The 16,233-nt window shown below is 44.8% G+C and overlaps 1 protein-coding gene across 1 annotated transcript; it reads right to left on the reverse strand.

Annotated features, from left to right (window-relative positions):
• Positions 1–11,213: 11,213 nt before the first annotated feature.
• On the reverse strand, positions 11,214–12,843 carry LOC109736055 (uncharacterized). The gene has a single exon (XM_020295273.4). The coding sequence runs from the start codon at positions 12,597–12,599 to the stop codon at positions 11,520–11,522; it is 1,080 nt and encodes a 359-aa protein (XP_020150862.1). The 5' UTR covers positions 12,600–12,843; the 3' UTR covers positions 11,214–11,519.
• Positions 12,844–16,233: the final 3,390 nt, after the last annotated feature.

Here is a 16,233-nt window from a genome sequence, read left to right on the forward strand (position 1 = left end):
GTTGAGGCATAGGCCAAGATGCAGCAATGAGCTTTGCTCAAGGGGGCGCCGTCAATCGATGCAAAAGAAGGAAGATTACATCAAGGATGGCATTAATGCCCTGGGCTGCCACTTCCTGGCCGGCGCCAGCCGTCCGCATTAATGCCAGCCCAGGGCATCCGGTAGTCCAATGAGCGGGTTGCCGGACATGGGGAAGACATGTCGTGGGAGTGGCGATCCGCCGCGGCCGGCCGTAGACTAGTTTTACCGCAACGCGGTATAGTTCAGTTAAAATATGCCCGAAATGTAAATGTTTTCATCCGATTTTTATGAAAATCATCTGGCTTACATATAATACATCTGATTTATTTAAATTAAGAGTGTTTGAAATGTATGAGAACATGATTAGGTTGCCGAGTCCCGCGTCCGTGTCCACAGATTGATCATCTTCAGTCCACAGACGGATGTGATGTCCGTTTCAAAGGTCAGCATTGAAAATGCCCAGCCGGCCGGCCAGCCAGCGGGCGGAGAGGGAGAGGGAGTGAAGGGCCAGTACGTTGCAGGTGTGCGTGTGTGTGCTGGCTGCAGCTGTGGGACCGACCTGTCAGCATCAGGCTGCCAGGTAGTTACCATGTTGCCTCCTTAACTAATCACCCTGTTAAGTAGTAGCAGTCCAACGATTCTTCCTTCACTCGCACACATCCATTCGCACTTAACACACACTAAATTCAGCCTGCCATCAGGTCTATGATCCGAGACCGATTCACTCTCACACTTACGCATTAGCTGCGATAATAGGTGACCATGTGCATCAATCGATGTAGAGGTGGCAGCAGAGACGTACAGGTCACCCATTAGCAAAATGCAAATGCCGCCGGTCGAGCTGCCTCACAGACAGTGCTAAGTACCACAGGTTAATTCACACGTACGCAGAGAGTGTCGCCAGCTCGACTGACTGACCAGTGTCCTCCGTGGCAGCCAAGCGGCGCGCTGTGATTGACCAGTGACTTTTTCGACCAATCGTGTCAAGTTCCTATATCCGAGTGTTACATTTTGGAAGTTCGTGGACCAAAGCACAACATGCGAGCCAAATTTGTGGACCGTAGAGCCTATTACCTCGTTTTTATTCATATTGACTGCACCATGCATGCGAAATGCCTCTTGTTTTCTGCCCAACGAGCCATCATGTCCACATCCACATCCAATCAATAACAAAAAAGGATCCAACCAAACGGACCCAAAGAAAGGAACACACAAAAAGGGTATGGCCGATCAATGCAGCTACTGGTTAATTAGTATTAGCTGCACATACGTACGTATATCTCCTCCTCCTTCTCCTACGTACGTACCGTACTTGTTATGCTGCTTCGACGATCTTGAATCTTAGGATTAAAATAGTTGACGTTTTTAAGCAGAAGAAACGTCTTTTTTTTTCGTTCAGTGGCGCTTTTTAGAGAGATGCGTTATTGTCATTCTATAAGTAACCATTTGCAATATCATCGGACACCTCAGCTTGTTGTTTTTTAACGAACAAGTGTCCTCTGATTTGGAAAGGCCTTTATGGACGTTTACCTAGACTAGAGCCCTAAAGATGCACCACAGAATACATACTTCCTCCGTCCAGAAATACTTGTCGAAGAAATGGAAGTATCTAGACGTATTTTAGTTCTATATACATTCATTTTTTATTTATTTCTGTGACAAGTAATTCCATCCGTGCTTTAACTGAGATAATCCTAGAACCTCCTGTGTGATCCAAAAAAGAAGCATCATATAGTACACCATACAATATCATAGGATGTATATTAGTGGAGTTGAGGGTGGGTACACATGGTTTGTACTCTACTACTAATTTAGTGCTCAAGGTTGACATTCACGGTACAAACTTAAGCCCAAGTCCAACCACACTAACCTTTTGGTACAACAGAAGCATCTATGCTATTTAATGCTATAGCCCAAGTAGCACACTAGAATCTCCCAAATATTATCCACAAAACATTTTTGCTAATAAAAAAAACAGCAGGACTACCATCTCACAAACTACTCTTGTGGGGGCGGCAGTGTTGGTGTAAGATAGTGTGTCCACATAGAAATTTCCAGCGTGTCATGGTCATGGATGCTTGGAGGGGGCAGTTAGTCGTAGGGCCCACTGGACAGTGGGTTCCAACGACCTCTAACAACTAGGGAGTGTGGCTGCTGCTTTAATGCCACTGGAAGTGAAGCCCACTTTGCTGAGAGTGTGAAGCACTCCACTCCACTCCTCTCCTACTAACTACTTGCTACTTGCTACTGATCAGCTCAGCTCCTTCCTTTCTTGATTAGTTGGTGAGTCTGCTGCTCTACTTAACTTGAGCCGACACACACCTGATTCTAAGTACAACACACACCACCACTCTCACTTTTTTTGCAGTCCCATCCATCGATCGCAGATCGTCGTTCATAGTCATAATGTGAGATCAGAATTCTCCTGTAAAAACTAACTAATTAAATGAAGTCATGTTGAGTTCCATAAATATGTGACTATGTCAGTGGTAGGTCAGTGCGTATCTTGTGAATAATATTGATAACGAGCCACGTTCGCAAAAACTGGAAAAAAAAACGAAAACAGCCAAGAAGCATCTTCTTACTTTGTAATATGAATATACCAAATAGAAACAAACCAAATGTTCATAGTTGTTGACACTTGGCAAGATGGAGACTGAAGACTAGTTATAATGTAATGAAGGAGTAATGATCGTTGCTCAACTCCTCCTGCAGGGTGTAATGCCAGTAGGGTAGGTAAAGTTTATATGCATTAAGAAATTAGAAAGCCCCAAGCTCCATGTGCCATTCTCTCATGCACCTCAGAATTAATCCCCAAGAGATGCGCTTAACTGATTGATGATGAACATGAACCAAGGCTTTACTTAATTTGGGGCTTAACTAGGCATGTTCAGGTCTGACTTAACACCCCTACTTCAACGCTTCTTCTATTTAATTTTGGAGATTAGTTTCACTGCTATGTTCTTAGATTAGTGAGCTTGAAGGGTCATTTACAATTTTATATGCATCTCTGTGAACTATAATTGGAGTGTGCACAACTCTTCAAAGTAGTGGGTGCCAATCAATGGCCATCTCCGTCTGAAAAAGGGTCATGTCACGCACTATCTAAGTAGCCTTCGATACAAAATCTCATCGGTTTTCAACCTGGGTGTCTTCAAATTATAGTCTTGAATATTTGCTTAGTTATTCATGTTATCCTTCTTCTTTTGTTTCACTTCAGATTGTAACAAGGTTGGATGAATTGTGGCCCTTTCTCATGCACCCTGTGGCACGAGGTGCTTTCGTGGATCGGTCGACATCCCAGCTCTCCATCAACAAGGACTTCATGGACTGGTGGTAACCGGCCATCCAATCCGCCACCAACACTGCAAGGAAGGGCACTTCTTCGCCCACGACACGATCGACGTACATGGGTGACGGCGGTGGTGGTGGGCCTTGCGGGGTCACTTTGTGTGGGGTTTAACGCTGCAATTTGATTTTTCGTGGCACTTTCTGGTTCGTAAATAACTTTTCCTTCTCTCGATGCATCGAGAGACAAATGTTTTCTTGCGTTTTTCTCAGCGAAGGAATGATGGATGGGTTGCTAGATTAACCTCACGATGTGCCTAGCTGCTGGCATTAAAGTATCTCATGGGGACTAGCTAGTTGGTTTATGAAAAGGAAGGGCTACTTGAAATCTCAGAATCTCACTCACATACCAAAGTGATGTGTGCTCACATGTTTCATCAGCACTCAGTGCAGCTGTTGCATGGCATGTAGGCTACTGACTATTTAGCGGTGCGGTGTGGTGTGGTTGGGAAGGTGAAGTGATGTTGACCAAACTCATGCATTATTATTAGGCATTTTTTCTATGTGGTCTGCCAGTTGTGCTACTAAGCTAATTTGCCAATCAATCAATCACTCAACGGGTAATTGCAGTTGATCCTGGTAAGAGAAAAGGTCGCTAGTTGCAAATTAAGTTTCCACCTTAGCTAATTTAGTATTTTTAGTTAGTGAACACTGACAGGCATGAGCAAAAAATGTGTGATTTGAGATCATTATTGTTCATGCCGAAATGTAAGTAAGGGTTCAGACGATAGCAATAATATTTTGTTCTCTGTTGACCTAGATGATATGTAGTTAGTGTTGAGCGGTTCTCGTGAGCCCGCACTCAAAAATAAAATGGAAAATGTTGGTTCTGGACTTGGCTATATTACTCTTCTATGACTTAGCATAAATCACAGTTTTAAGTTTCTGAAGTTACAAAAAGAAACATAGATGCAGATAATCGATAGAAGCCCTTTGTACAAAAATATATAACCATTTTTCACCCGTTCGAAGATCACAAATGAATCTTTGTACAATACGTAGACATTTTGTACTGTAAAATCATTTTTTGATCTCCATATAGTCCGCAAATGATACGTTTTTCTACCAAATTTTATATGCCAGGATCACAGCGTAGTCAAAAAATTTGAGAACTTGGAGATGCATTTGTTGAGTTCGAAAAGACATCTGGACCCAGGGCTTTGGTTTGATGGTGGTATAGTTACGAATAAATTTAGGGTTTGTCTCTAATCATCGGTGTTGATATGATGGTGTTGTGTCGGCATGAAATAAGGTCTCCCAATCTCGCTCTGTTTCCGGCATTGCTTCTTTGTATCGTTGAGAGACATGTCAACAAGCTTTGCTCACGGTGCGTTGCCGGTGAATGCAAGAGCAAGATGACTAGAAGTCTTCGGGGTGCAGAAATCTATTTGTTAGGGTGTTTTTGTGGGGTTTGTGCAATTTGATATATGGCTTGTGGCCTTTTCCGTAAAAGAAAAGGTTCAAGGAGACATGCATGTACACTTTCTTTTTTGCGGGGTAAACATGTTTGTACATGAGTATCCATTTTCCCAAAATTGGGTAGAGGAAAAAGAATAATACCATTGATTTGACGAAGATTGTCTATTATTATTATTATTATTAGCTGGTAGACTAATACTGATCGAGCAGATTAATGTATTATTATTATTATTTTGTGTGAAGATTATATATTGTGTTGGAAGGCCGGCCGGACAGCCAGCCAGAGGAGAACACGCACGTCCCGGCGGAGACGGAGACGGAGATGGAGAGGGAGTGGAGTGGAGGGCCAGTACGTTACAGGTGTGCTGGCTGCTGGTGTGGGGCCGGCCTGTCAGCCTCAGTCAGGCTGCCCGCCGGCCAGGTAGTTAACATGTTGCCTCCTCAACTAGTCCGTGCCCCCACGGCCCACTGCACGCACGGCCTCGCCTCCATCTAATCACACTCCCCCCCTAACCTGCCACTAATCACACTCCTAATCTCCCAACTAATCACACTGCTAAGTGGTAGCTGTCCAACAATCTTCCTTCACCAGCACACATCCATCATTCCTACTAGTACTACTACTACTTCACAATTAACACACACCAAATCCATCCTGCCATCGCGCCCATGACCCTAGAGTTTTGGTGTCAGATGCTTCAGATTTATGCAAAGGTTCAACGGCGATGACTATAGCTCCAAGGCGCTGGTCCTTACAGGCACGTGCACGAAGACTTCTCGGCTGTAATCGACAAGTTTAGACCAATTCCGGTAGGGGAGCGGCGACAGCGGGTCGTTCTGGCGGCAGTAGTGGTTGTTTGGTGGTCTTGGAATCTCAATGTAAATTTTTATTATGTTTGAGATGTTTTGTACTTCTGCTGAACTTTGATAATAGATCTGGATCATTTTTACCAAAAAAATGTGTTGCTTCGACGATCTCGATTCTTGTGAGTAAAATAGGTGACGGTTTTAAGTAGAAGAAACATTTTTTTCCTGTGTGACGCTCTTTCGAGAGATGCGTTATTGTCACTCTAATTAGCCATTTGCGATATCTCGCACACTTGAGTTTATTGTTTTGAACAGACAAGTGTCCTCTGTGATTTGGAATGGCCTTTGTGGATGTTTATTTGGAGCAGTAAAGATGCATCATAGAATACATAATAAATAATAAATCCCTGCTTTAATTGAGATTATCCTAGAATCTCCTGTGATCAAAAGAAGAAGAAGAAGAAACAAATAGTACACCATCCAACGTCATAGGATATTAGCAGATATGAGGGTGGTACACATGGTTTGTACTATACTGCTAATTTAGTGCTCAAGGTTGACATTCACAGTACAGACTTAAGCCCAAGTCCAACCACACTAACCTTTTGGTACAACAGAAGCATCTATGCTATTTAATACTCCCTCCGTCCCAAAATTCTTGTCGTAGATTTGTCTAAATACAGATGTATCAAGTCACGTTTTAGTATTAGATACATCCGTATCTAGACGAATCTAAGACAAGAATTTTGGGACGGAGGGAGTACTATATAGCGCCAGTACACTAGAATCTCCCAAATATATCCGCAAAACATTTTTGCTAATTAAAGAAAAAACAGGACTACCATCCGCCATCGTTCATCCTGAGCCAGGATCGAACTCTCGTGCTTGTGTAAGATAGTGTTTCCACATAGCAATTTCCAGTGTGTCATGGTCATGGATGCTTGGATGGGGCAGTTAGTCATGGGGCCCACGCGGCAGTAGGTTCCAACGCCCTCTAACAACCATGAGAGTGTGGCTGCTGCTTTAATGCCACTGGAAGTGAAGTCCACTTTGCTGAGAGTGTGAATCACTCCACTCCACTACCACTACTCTTGCTACTTGCTACTGACTGCAGATCAGCTCCCTCTCACTCAGCTTCTTCTTTCCTGATTAGTGTTCCTCGGTCTCAAAATTCTTGTCTTAAATTTGTCTAGATACGGATGTATCTAATACTAAAACGTGACTTGATACATCCGTATTTAGACAAATCTAAGACAAGAATTTTGGGACGGAGGAAGTAGTTGGTGACTACTGCTCTACTTAACTTGAGCAGACACAAACACCTGATTCTAAGTACTCCCAGCAGCACTCTCACTTCTTTTTGCAGTCCCATCCATCGCAGATCGTCGGTCATACTCATAATTTGAGATCAGAATTGTCCTGTAAAAACTAACTAACTAAATGAAATTATGTTGAGTTCTATAAATATGTGACTATGTCATTGGTAGGTCAGTGCCTATCTTGTGAATAATACTGACAACGAGCCAAGTTCGCAAAACCTGGAGAAAAAAAAACTAAAAACAGCCAAGAAGCATCTTCTTATTTCGTAATATGAAACAAATCCAATACTCATAGTTGTTGACACTTGGCAAGCTAGAGTAATGATCGACTCCTGCATGCAGAGTGTCATGCCAGTAGGGAATTAAGAAATTATGATCTCCCCAAGCTCCATGTGCTACTCTCTCAAGCACCGGTATTTAATCCCCAAGTGACGCGCTTAACTGATTGATGTTGAACATGAAACAGGCTTTACTTAATTTGGGGCTTAACTAGGCATGTTCAGGTCTGACTTAACACCCCCACTTCGATGAGCCTTTGGTTTAATTTTGAAGATTAGTTTCATCGCTATTTTCTTAGATTAGGAAGCTTGAAGGGTCATATATATGCATCTCTGTGAGCTCTAATTGGAGTGTGCACAACTGTTCAAAGTAGTGGGTGCCAATCAATGGGCATCTCCGTCAAAAAAAGGGTCATGTCACACACTATATAGTTAGCCTTCGATACAAATTCTCGTCGGTTTTCAATCTGGGTGTGTAAATGTTCAAATTATGTGATCTGCCCTGCAATAATAGCCTTGAATATTTGCTTAGTTATTCATGTTACCGTTCTTCTTCTTTTGTTTCACTTCAGATTGTAACAAGGTTGGATGAATTGTGGCCCTTTCTCATGCACCCTGTGGCACGAGGTGCTTTCGTGGATCAGGTCGACATCCCAGCTCTCCATCCACTCTGCCCCCAACACTTCAAACAAGGGCACTTCTTCGCCCACGACACGATCAGGGTGGAAGCCCTGGACGTACATGGGTGAAGGCGGTGGCGGTGGGCCTTGCGGCATCACTTCTTTGTAAATAACTTTTCCTTCTATCGATGCATCGAGAGACAAATGTTTTCTTGCGTTTTTCTCAGCCAAGGAATGATGGATGTGTTGCTAGATTAACCTCGCGATGTGCCTAGCTGCTGGCATTAAAGTATCTCATGGGGACTAGCTAGTTGGTTTATGAAAAGGAAGGGCTACTTGAAATCTGAGAATCTCACTCACACACCAAAGTGATGTGTGCTCACATGTTTCATCAGTGTCAGTGCAGCTGTAGTAGCATGGCATGTAGGCTACTGACTACTTAGCGGTGCGGTGTGGTGAGGTGAGGTGTGGTTGGGAAGGTGAAGTGATGTTGACCAAACCCATGCACTATTATTAGGTGTTTTTTCTATGTGCTACTAAGCTAATTTGTTAATCAACCAATCACTCAACCGGGTAACTGCGGTTGATCCTGGTAAGAAAAAAGGTTGCCGGTTGCAAATTGAGTTTCCATCTTAGCCAAGTCAGTATTTGCACATAGTGGACACTGACACACGTGAGAAACAAATGTATGAATTCAGGATTATTATTGTTCACGCCGAAAGGTAATTAAGCGTTTCGACAATAGCAATGACCTTTTGTTATCTCTTGATCTGAATGCAGTTAGTGATGAGCGGTCCTCATGCGGCCGCACTCAAAAAAATGAAAATTTTGGTTCCGGACATGGCTATATCTTCTATGAAACTTAGCAGAATTTACATTTTCAGTTACAAAAGAGAAACATAGATACGGATAACTGATAGAAGCTTCACCTTGCAAGCTTCTGTTCAAAAAACATAACCTTTTTTTACCCGTTCGAAGATCACAAATTGAATCTTTGTGTAATAAGATTTGTAACTTGTACCTTGACATTTTGTACGGTAAATCATTTTTTACCCGCCTTATTTTTTGAAAAGGGGAGTACCCCGTCCTCTGCATCGCAAGCGATGCACTCAACCATTTTATTAAACATGAAACAAGTTCAAGTCACCGAGCGCCAATAGTTTGCGAATATCTATTATTCTAGAAAATTTTATATGCCAAGTACACAATGCAGTCACAATATTTGAGAATTTGGAGATGCACTAGTTGAGTTCAAAAGGTCATTGGGGACCCTAGGGCTTCGGTTCAGTGGGGGTACGGTTAGGAATAAATTTAGGGTTTGCCTCCAAAGTGCGGTGGCGGATGTGCTCTTGGTCCTCCAGCTCCGGTTCCGACCGACAAAGGTTGGCCGGTCTCGTCCTCATTGAAGAGTGTGTGAGATTTGTGTTCTTAACTCCGTAAGGCCGGACCTCGGGTGTTCTATAGGTGCTCTGTAGTGTTTTCTTCTCTGAAGGGGCGGTCTACGCATATCGTGGCTATCGGCGTCTTCCGGTCCACATTGACGACTTCCCAGCCGCTTCGAATACAAGCTTCCGTGTGTTCGACAAGTTTGCTCGGTTGAGACGGAGGCCCGGATGTGACAACTAATTTTGCTCACGGCGCACACTCGAGCTATCTACTCGCGACGACCCACTATTCCACGGTCCCTCCGTCGCCACACCAGTAGCCACAACCTCCGCTCACTGGCAATGCCTGCTACAATCGCCGAAATCACGGCCGAGACGTTATCGAAGACCCTAGCTACTATTACGCTCCTTCCAAATCCTGTGCATGACGAGCATGAACAAAGAGTCCAGCGCCTTCGTCGCCGATGCCGGTTCCGCCGCACCGGCCTTGGTCCACCAGGCTACCGGTGAATCATGCTGGGAAGGATTTGGATATGTTTTCCAATTCCTGTAAGGATGCTGCTTTTTGTTAGAGTTTGTGCAACTTAATACGTGGTTTTTGGCCTTTCCGCAATAAAGGAAAAATAAAATCAAAGAGAGATGTATGTACATTAGTACGCATTTTCCGGAAATCTGGTGGGAAAAAAAGAATAATACCGTCCATCTGTGACAGATAGGTAAATTAATACTGCTCGAGCAGAGAGATTATATATTATGTTGGTAGGCCGGCCGGACAGCCAGCCGGAGGAGAACCGTCGGAGAGGGAGAGGGAGAGGGAGTGGAGTGGAGTGGAGGGCCAGTACGTTACATGTGTGCTGGCTGCGGGTGTGGGGCCGGCCTGTCAGCCTCAGTCAGGCTGCCTGCCTGCCAGGTAGTTAACATGTTGCCTCCTCAACATCAACTAGCCCGTGACCCCACCGCACGCACGCACGCACGTACGGCCTCTCCTCAGAGTCTCACACCACACTCCCCTCCTCCCTAACCTGCTGCTACTAATCACACTCCTAATGCCCCAACTAATCTAATCACACGTACTGTTAAGTGGTAGCTGTCCAACAATTAATCTTCCTTCACCAGCACACATCCATCATTCCTTCCTTCCTTCCTTCCTTTCTAGTACCACTACCACTCCACACTTACTAACACACACCAAATTCATCCTGGCATCAAGCCCACGACCCCAGAGAGCAACACACCCCTAGCCCGCATTAACCGCGGCTATCATCACTCGGCGATCCCGTGTGTGTGCATCGGTCGATGCAGAGGCGGCAGACCAAATAGAGTTGCGGTCCGGCATCATCGAGATTCGAATGCTGCTAGATTTGGGGTTTGAATCGGAGGATTGTTTGGAGTGAGTGAGATGTGGGAGCATATTTGAAGGTGATGGGGTGGAAGAAAGGAAGCAGGGGAGGGGTGGGGAGTGAGTCCTTCCTTTCTTGGTGGTAGAGCAACAGCCAGCCAGACCACCTATACCCAAGCTAACCACACCACACACATACACACATACAAATATATTCTCTGACTCCCCTTGCACAACACAAAGAAAGATAGATACTCCTAGATTAGATTATTTCCATGGTGATGATGCTTATGCTGATGCTGATGATGCAGAGAGAGAGGGACAGAGACAGAGAAGAATATGAAGAGGAGGAGGAAGAAGATCACAACTCCCTTTACGTGAGCACAATGCCTACTGGAGAGGAGAGGAGAGGAGAGGAGTAGCAGTACCCCACACCTTTTCCAGCTCCCCTGTTTGCTTGCTTGCCACTTTACACTCGTTTGCATTGCACTACACACTCATCCTCTGCTTGCTCATCACCAACACCCCACTCTTCACATTGCTAGCTACCTGATCATCATCATCACACTCTCCACTCTCCAAATGCAATTCAAAATCAAAATCAAAATCAACATCTTGCAAAGGGGAATCATCAAATCAAATTAACTGTTGGCAGCATAAGAACAGGGCAACACTGCTTTGCTTGATCAGCCAATCTCATTAAGTGAATGAATCAATCAATATAATCACATGATAAAATGTCAAATCTCAGACAAACATTTTTGTACACCTGACAAATTCTACAGTGGCCACCAGTTTCCAATCATCAATAATCAATCAATTTGAACAGAACAAATGGTAAAATGAAGAAGAAAGAATATGTATGGTTTCAGATCACAGCAAGGCATGTACTACTATGTAGTAAATGTGTATATGTGTGTGTGGAACAAATGAGAAACAGAGGAGCTAATTACTGTCTGTATGTTGCTTTGCTTCATCGGTGCCTAGTAATGGCAGTCCACCAGGGCCGACGCCGGAGCCCGGAATGGCAGCAGCGCCGCCGGCACAGACGGCCGCTCCTTCACGGCGAAGGAGAAGGACGATGGCGAGGTAGCCTCGGCTCCGGCGCCGGCGGGGTCGTCGCAGGGCGCCGGCATGTTGAGATCCAGCTCCAGGAGGCTCTTCTCCTTCCTGATCACCAGCACCGCCGACACGCCGTCCGTGGAAGAGATGGACGCCGACGCCGGCAGCAGCGGGCGGTGGCGCCGCATGTGCCCGCCCAGCGCCTGCCCGGACCCGAACTCCGCGCCGCAGATGGAGCACTCGTGCACCCTCCCCTGCCCCTGCTGCTGCTGCTTTGACGACACGCCGGTCGCCGTGGCCGCGCCTTCTTGCTTGGGCGGCGTCGCCGGGACCGGGATCGCCAGCACCGTCCGATCGACGGCAGTGGCCGGCGACGGCGGTGGCGTCTTCTCCTCGGCGGCCTGGGGCGCCAGCTTCACCTTCTCCTCGGACGACGTCGCCGTCGCCGCGCTTGGCGGGAGCGGGAGGCGCGGCTTCTTGTGGCTGGTGCGGTGGCCGCCGAGCGCCTGGAAGGACGGGAAGCACTTGCCGCACGTCCGGCACTCGTACACGAACTCCCCCTCGCCGCCGTCCGCCGGGCGCCGGCTCCGGAACTTGCCCTCCCTCGCCGTGGCCACCGCCCCGGCCGTGGACTCCGCGACGTCATCCCTCACCACCGCCGACGACGACGAGGACGACGGCCCGGCCCTGCTTCCTTGGCCGCCGCCACCGCCGCGCGCGAGCAGCATGAGGCAGAGCGCCATGTCCTCCTCCTCCTCCGTCACGCACCCGGAGGCCGCCTCATCCGCGCCAGACCGCCACCCGCCACCATCCGCCACCGAGGACGACGACGACGCCACCTCTCCCGCGGCGCTGGCCGTGGTGACCGCGGTCACCTCGGCCTCCGCGGCCGCGATCACCGCGGCGTGCACGCGGCGCCGCTTGCTGCGCTTGCCCTTGACAACGATGGCCGTGAGTGCAGCCGATGGCGTGCCGTAGCCATCTCCGGCATCCTCCCCCATCGATCGATCGGCGTCGGACGTGAGAAACAAGGAGGTGGGAGGGAGGGAGGAGAATACAAGGTGGTGGAAGGAGGAAGGTTGGTGATGGATGGAAGGATGCTTAATAGTTTGCTTGCATATGGAGAGGAGAGGAGAGTGGGTTGAGAGGAAGGAAGGAATGGAGTGGTGGTGGTGTGTGTGGAGTGGTGGTAATAATAAAGTGAGGATTTGGCTTTGAGGAGGGGATGTCAACAAGGCAAGGCCAGGCAATGTGGCAGCTAAGAAGGATTGATGGAGAAAGAAAAGCTTGCTCATTCATGCCTGGCAATGTGGCAATAAACTACTAGTGCTCATTGCTGAATGGCTGGGCTGAGCTGGCTGGGTGAGGAGCTAGGTCTGTTATTTTGGGACTTGTGTAAAATTTCAACAAGAGTGGGGAAAAAACTAACTCAATGATGAAGGGTGTGGTGTGTCAAGGGCTCTTCTTTGGTTTGCAACACATTAATAGGAAAAATGTAAATGCGACAGGAATACAGGTGCAAAACAGAGGATGAAAAACCGGGAAATATATTTCAGTAGGAACACGACGGACTTGTGTGGACGAGCCGCATTCGGTACACGGAAGTGTGCATTGATCTTACGCGTTGGAGTAAAATATATCCATGTATGTCTTGCATAAAGCTAATATACCAGCGGAAAAAAATATGCCCGTTAAATATTTACCAGATATTTCTCTGCATTTAGCGAGGCAATGTCATCATCCGTGTGTTCCTGCCTGTTATCCCATTGAAAAACCACTGCTTTCCGCATTAAATCGGTGAAAGAGATGGCGTGGATGTTTTGGTTCCGATTTACTTTTGGTTATAGGAAAATAATACAAAAGGGAACTTTCTTACACGTTACGGATGTCTCGGTCATTTAGTCCAGAGGCGTGCACAAGGCTTAACCCTACAAAAAATTTAATCACACACCTTTCTAAAATTTATTCACCCCACAAAGGGCATAATCATTAGAACCTAGAATTTTACCTCAGATCTCCAATATGTCTGCATGGGAATGTTCCTCTAGTGATTACACTTGGGTGTTTGTAGAAAAAATGCCACGCATGGAGAAGTTTATGATGGTTATGTTTGTGATCAATAGGTGTAAGTTAGCTTGTTTAAGTAGCATGTGGTTGTATACCTAGTTAGACATAATATATTTTTGTATGTTATCTTGGATTCTGCTCTAGTCCCTTCATGTGGGACAGATCTTTCAACAAGATCCACATGGTAGTGGCCAAGATGTTAGAACCAACAGAGGTGAGTGGTTAACCATGAAAACCACCATGAAGTCCATAATATAACAATTATCTAATCATCATTACACTGTGCATCACCCCTGGAATTTTGATTGAAGATTTTCAGATCCAAGTGCACATTAGAATCTCACAAGTAAGGAAAATAATGCGATTCTTGCTATTTGGGAATACGTAGATGACATGCTAACTCAAATAGCTCAAGGAAAATCTACTATAATCGTAGATGAAAACTACAATGAATCCAAGTCGTTGTTTGTCTTCCTTTCACCAATCAAACTAGGAGGTTAATTTTCATAAGCTTGCTTGGAATGTAAGTTGTGCACTATAATTTTGGAAGAACTTGAAACTTCTACCTTATGTCCCAATATAGTTAATTATAGAATGATTTCCACCTTTTACCCCATAGTAGCTGGAATCTGTACATGTGTGACACCCCATTTATTGAAGATACCTCTAGATAACCCTGTTTAGTGAAACTTGCTCCCAATTTTAATCCGGAGCAATTTCCACTAAATGGGCTAACTTATATTACAAATAGACAACTAGATGAAAAAAAATGGAATTCACTGTTTCCTATATATAAGGGTAGCAAATTTGTAATTTTTCCCAATGGAAATGAAATGTGGCCCTTACAATTCATAAGCTAAAGTGAGATTGGATGTTCAAAATTCACCATATTATGTGATTTTTTTTCAAGCAAATGTGTGAAGTGGTTAAAGGAGAGCGTCAAATTTGGCTCCTGGGTTCCACACAACCTGGCATTTAAAATTGCGTGGGGAAACATATGTGTAAGTTTCAAAAAAAATCTAAAACAATTTCCACCGATATTTATAAATTTGTTATATATATATTTGTGGGCTGCAAAAAAGGAACTCTGTTTTGATGCACATATTTGACCTTTTTTGTGTGTACACCACAACTGAAAAGTTGTATCTATGAAAAAATTACATTGTACATGCTACACATCTATATGTACATGTGTAATTTTTCCAGAACTTTGTAAGATTTCAAATTATTATTTTTTGCTTCTTTTTTAAAAGAAAGGACCCCACGTAGCTTTTGCTCTGTTTTGAGTTTTCAGTGGTTGAAGCATGTAATTATTTTCATCCTTGAAGTACAACCACCATGTAATTAGCATGTGAATTCAGTGGTTGGCTAGCACGAAATTAGCATATAGAGATTAGGAGAAATAAAGGCGAGAAGTCTTGACGGAGACTTGAAGTGAAAACGAAGTGATTTTAAGCTTCAAAAGAGTCCTATTCAGAAAAGCAGGACACATGCTTGTACTCCTTTTATGCCAACTCCTTACTTAATTTCCAAAATATCAAGTTAAAGTGCCGAACATGAAAAAATATTTTTAAAATGATTATCTGTCTTTACTTCCTTTTCACTTTATTTGTTGCTTCACTCTATGTTTTCTCTTTCCATATTTCCGCTATGCCAAATACCGCGTACTTATCTTTACCACGCGCTATACAGACCCTAGCCACGTTAGGGGAAGAATTATTTTGTCGATTTAATTAATTTCCACCAGTTTCATTTAAATGCCTACGGATCTAGTAAATAATGGGCGGAAAGTGATGTCAAAACTATAAATTACTGCACATTAAGAGGAAATTAGAGACACTATCATTATCTTTATTTTGAAAATCCACTTATATGGAATTTACATTTTACGCGTAGGAGACTGACCTAGGCCCTTCTTCCACAGTTCACTCTAGGTGAAGTGTTAGTGTTAAGTACAACTGCCTCCACATCTCTACCACAGGCCCCTTTAATCAACATAATCATGCACAATCCACACACAACATGTTGATGAGAAATGATTGATGCTTGATTGGCCTGTTAAACTGAACTTAAAGAAAGGAGAAAAAAGAGAGAAGTTGTTGCTCAATAGTCAGAGGTTGGATGGCTTGCTTGTGTATTAAAAACAGGCAGCTACATACGGCTGTTGCCTTTCCTGTAAGTTGCAGCTAGCTTATGGGTATGCTACTACTTTATGTGTGCTTGCAGCTGCTGGTGGTGTGTACTGGTAGCAGTAGGCAGCAGCAGCAGTAGTAGCCTAGTAGTGGAGATGGTGTAAGCAACTGCTCCACACTCCCCCAAGATCTCTCTCTCCCTCTAACTAACCACCCTCCCTCTCTAACTAACCTACCTCTCTCTTCCCTGAAATGGAATTTTGGCATGATCTCATTGATGGAGGCCTTGATGATCACAAGATAGATTCTCATCATAATATATTTTTTCTTGGGTATGAATTTTCTTTTATGTATATTTGAGGGTAGCTAGCTAGAACTGGTGGCTAGTATGTATGTAGTGGACATGCCTGCCACCTTCCATGATGTCAATTGTCAT

Source organism: Aegilops tauschii, chromosome 2 (assembly GCF_002575655.3).
Source record: "Aegilops tauschii subsp. strangulata cultivar AL8/78 chromosome 2, Aet v6.0, whole genome shotgun sequence".
NCBI classification, from domain to species: Eukaryota; Viridiplantae; Streptophyta; class Magnoliopsida; order Poales; family Poaceae; genus Aegilops; species Aegilops tauschii.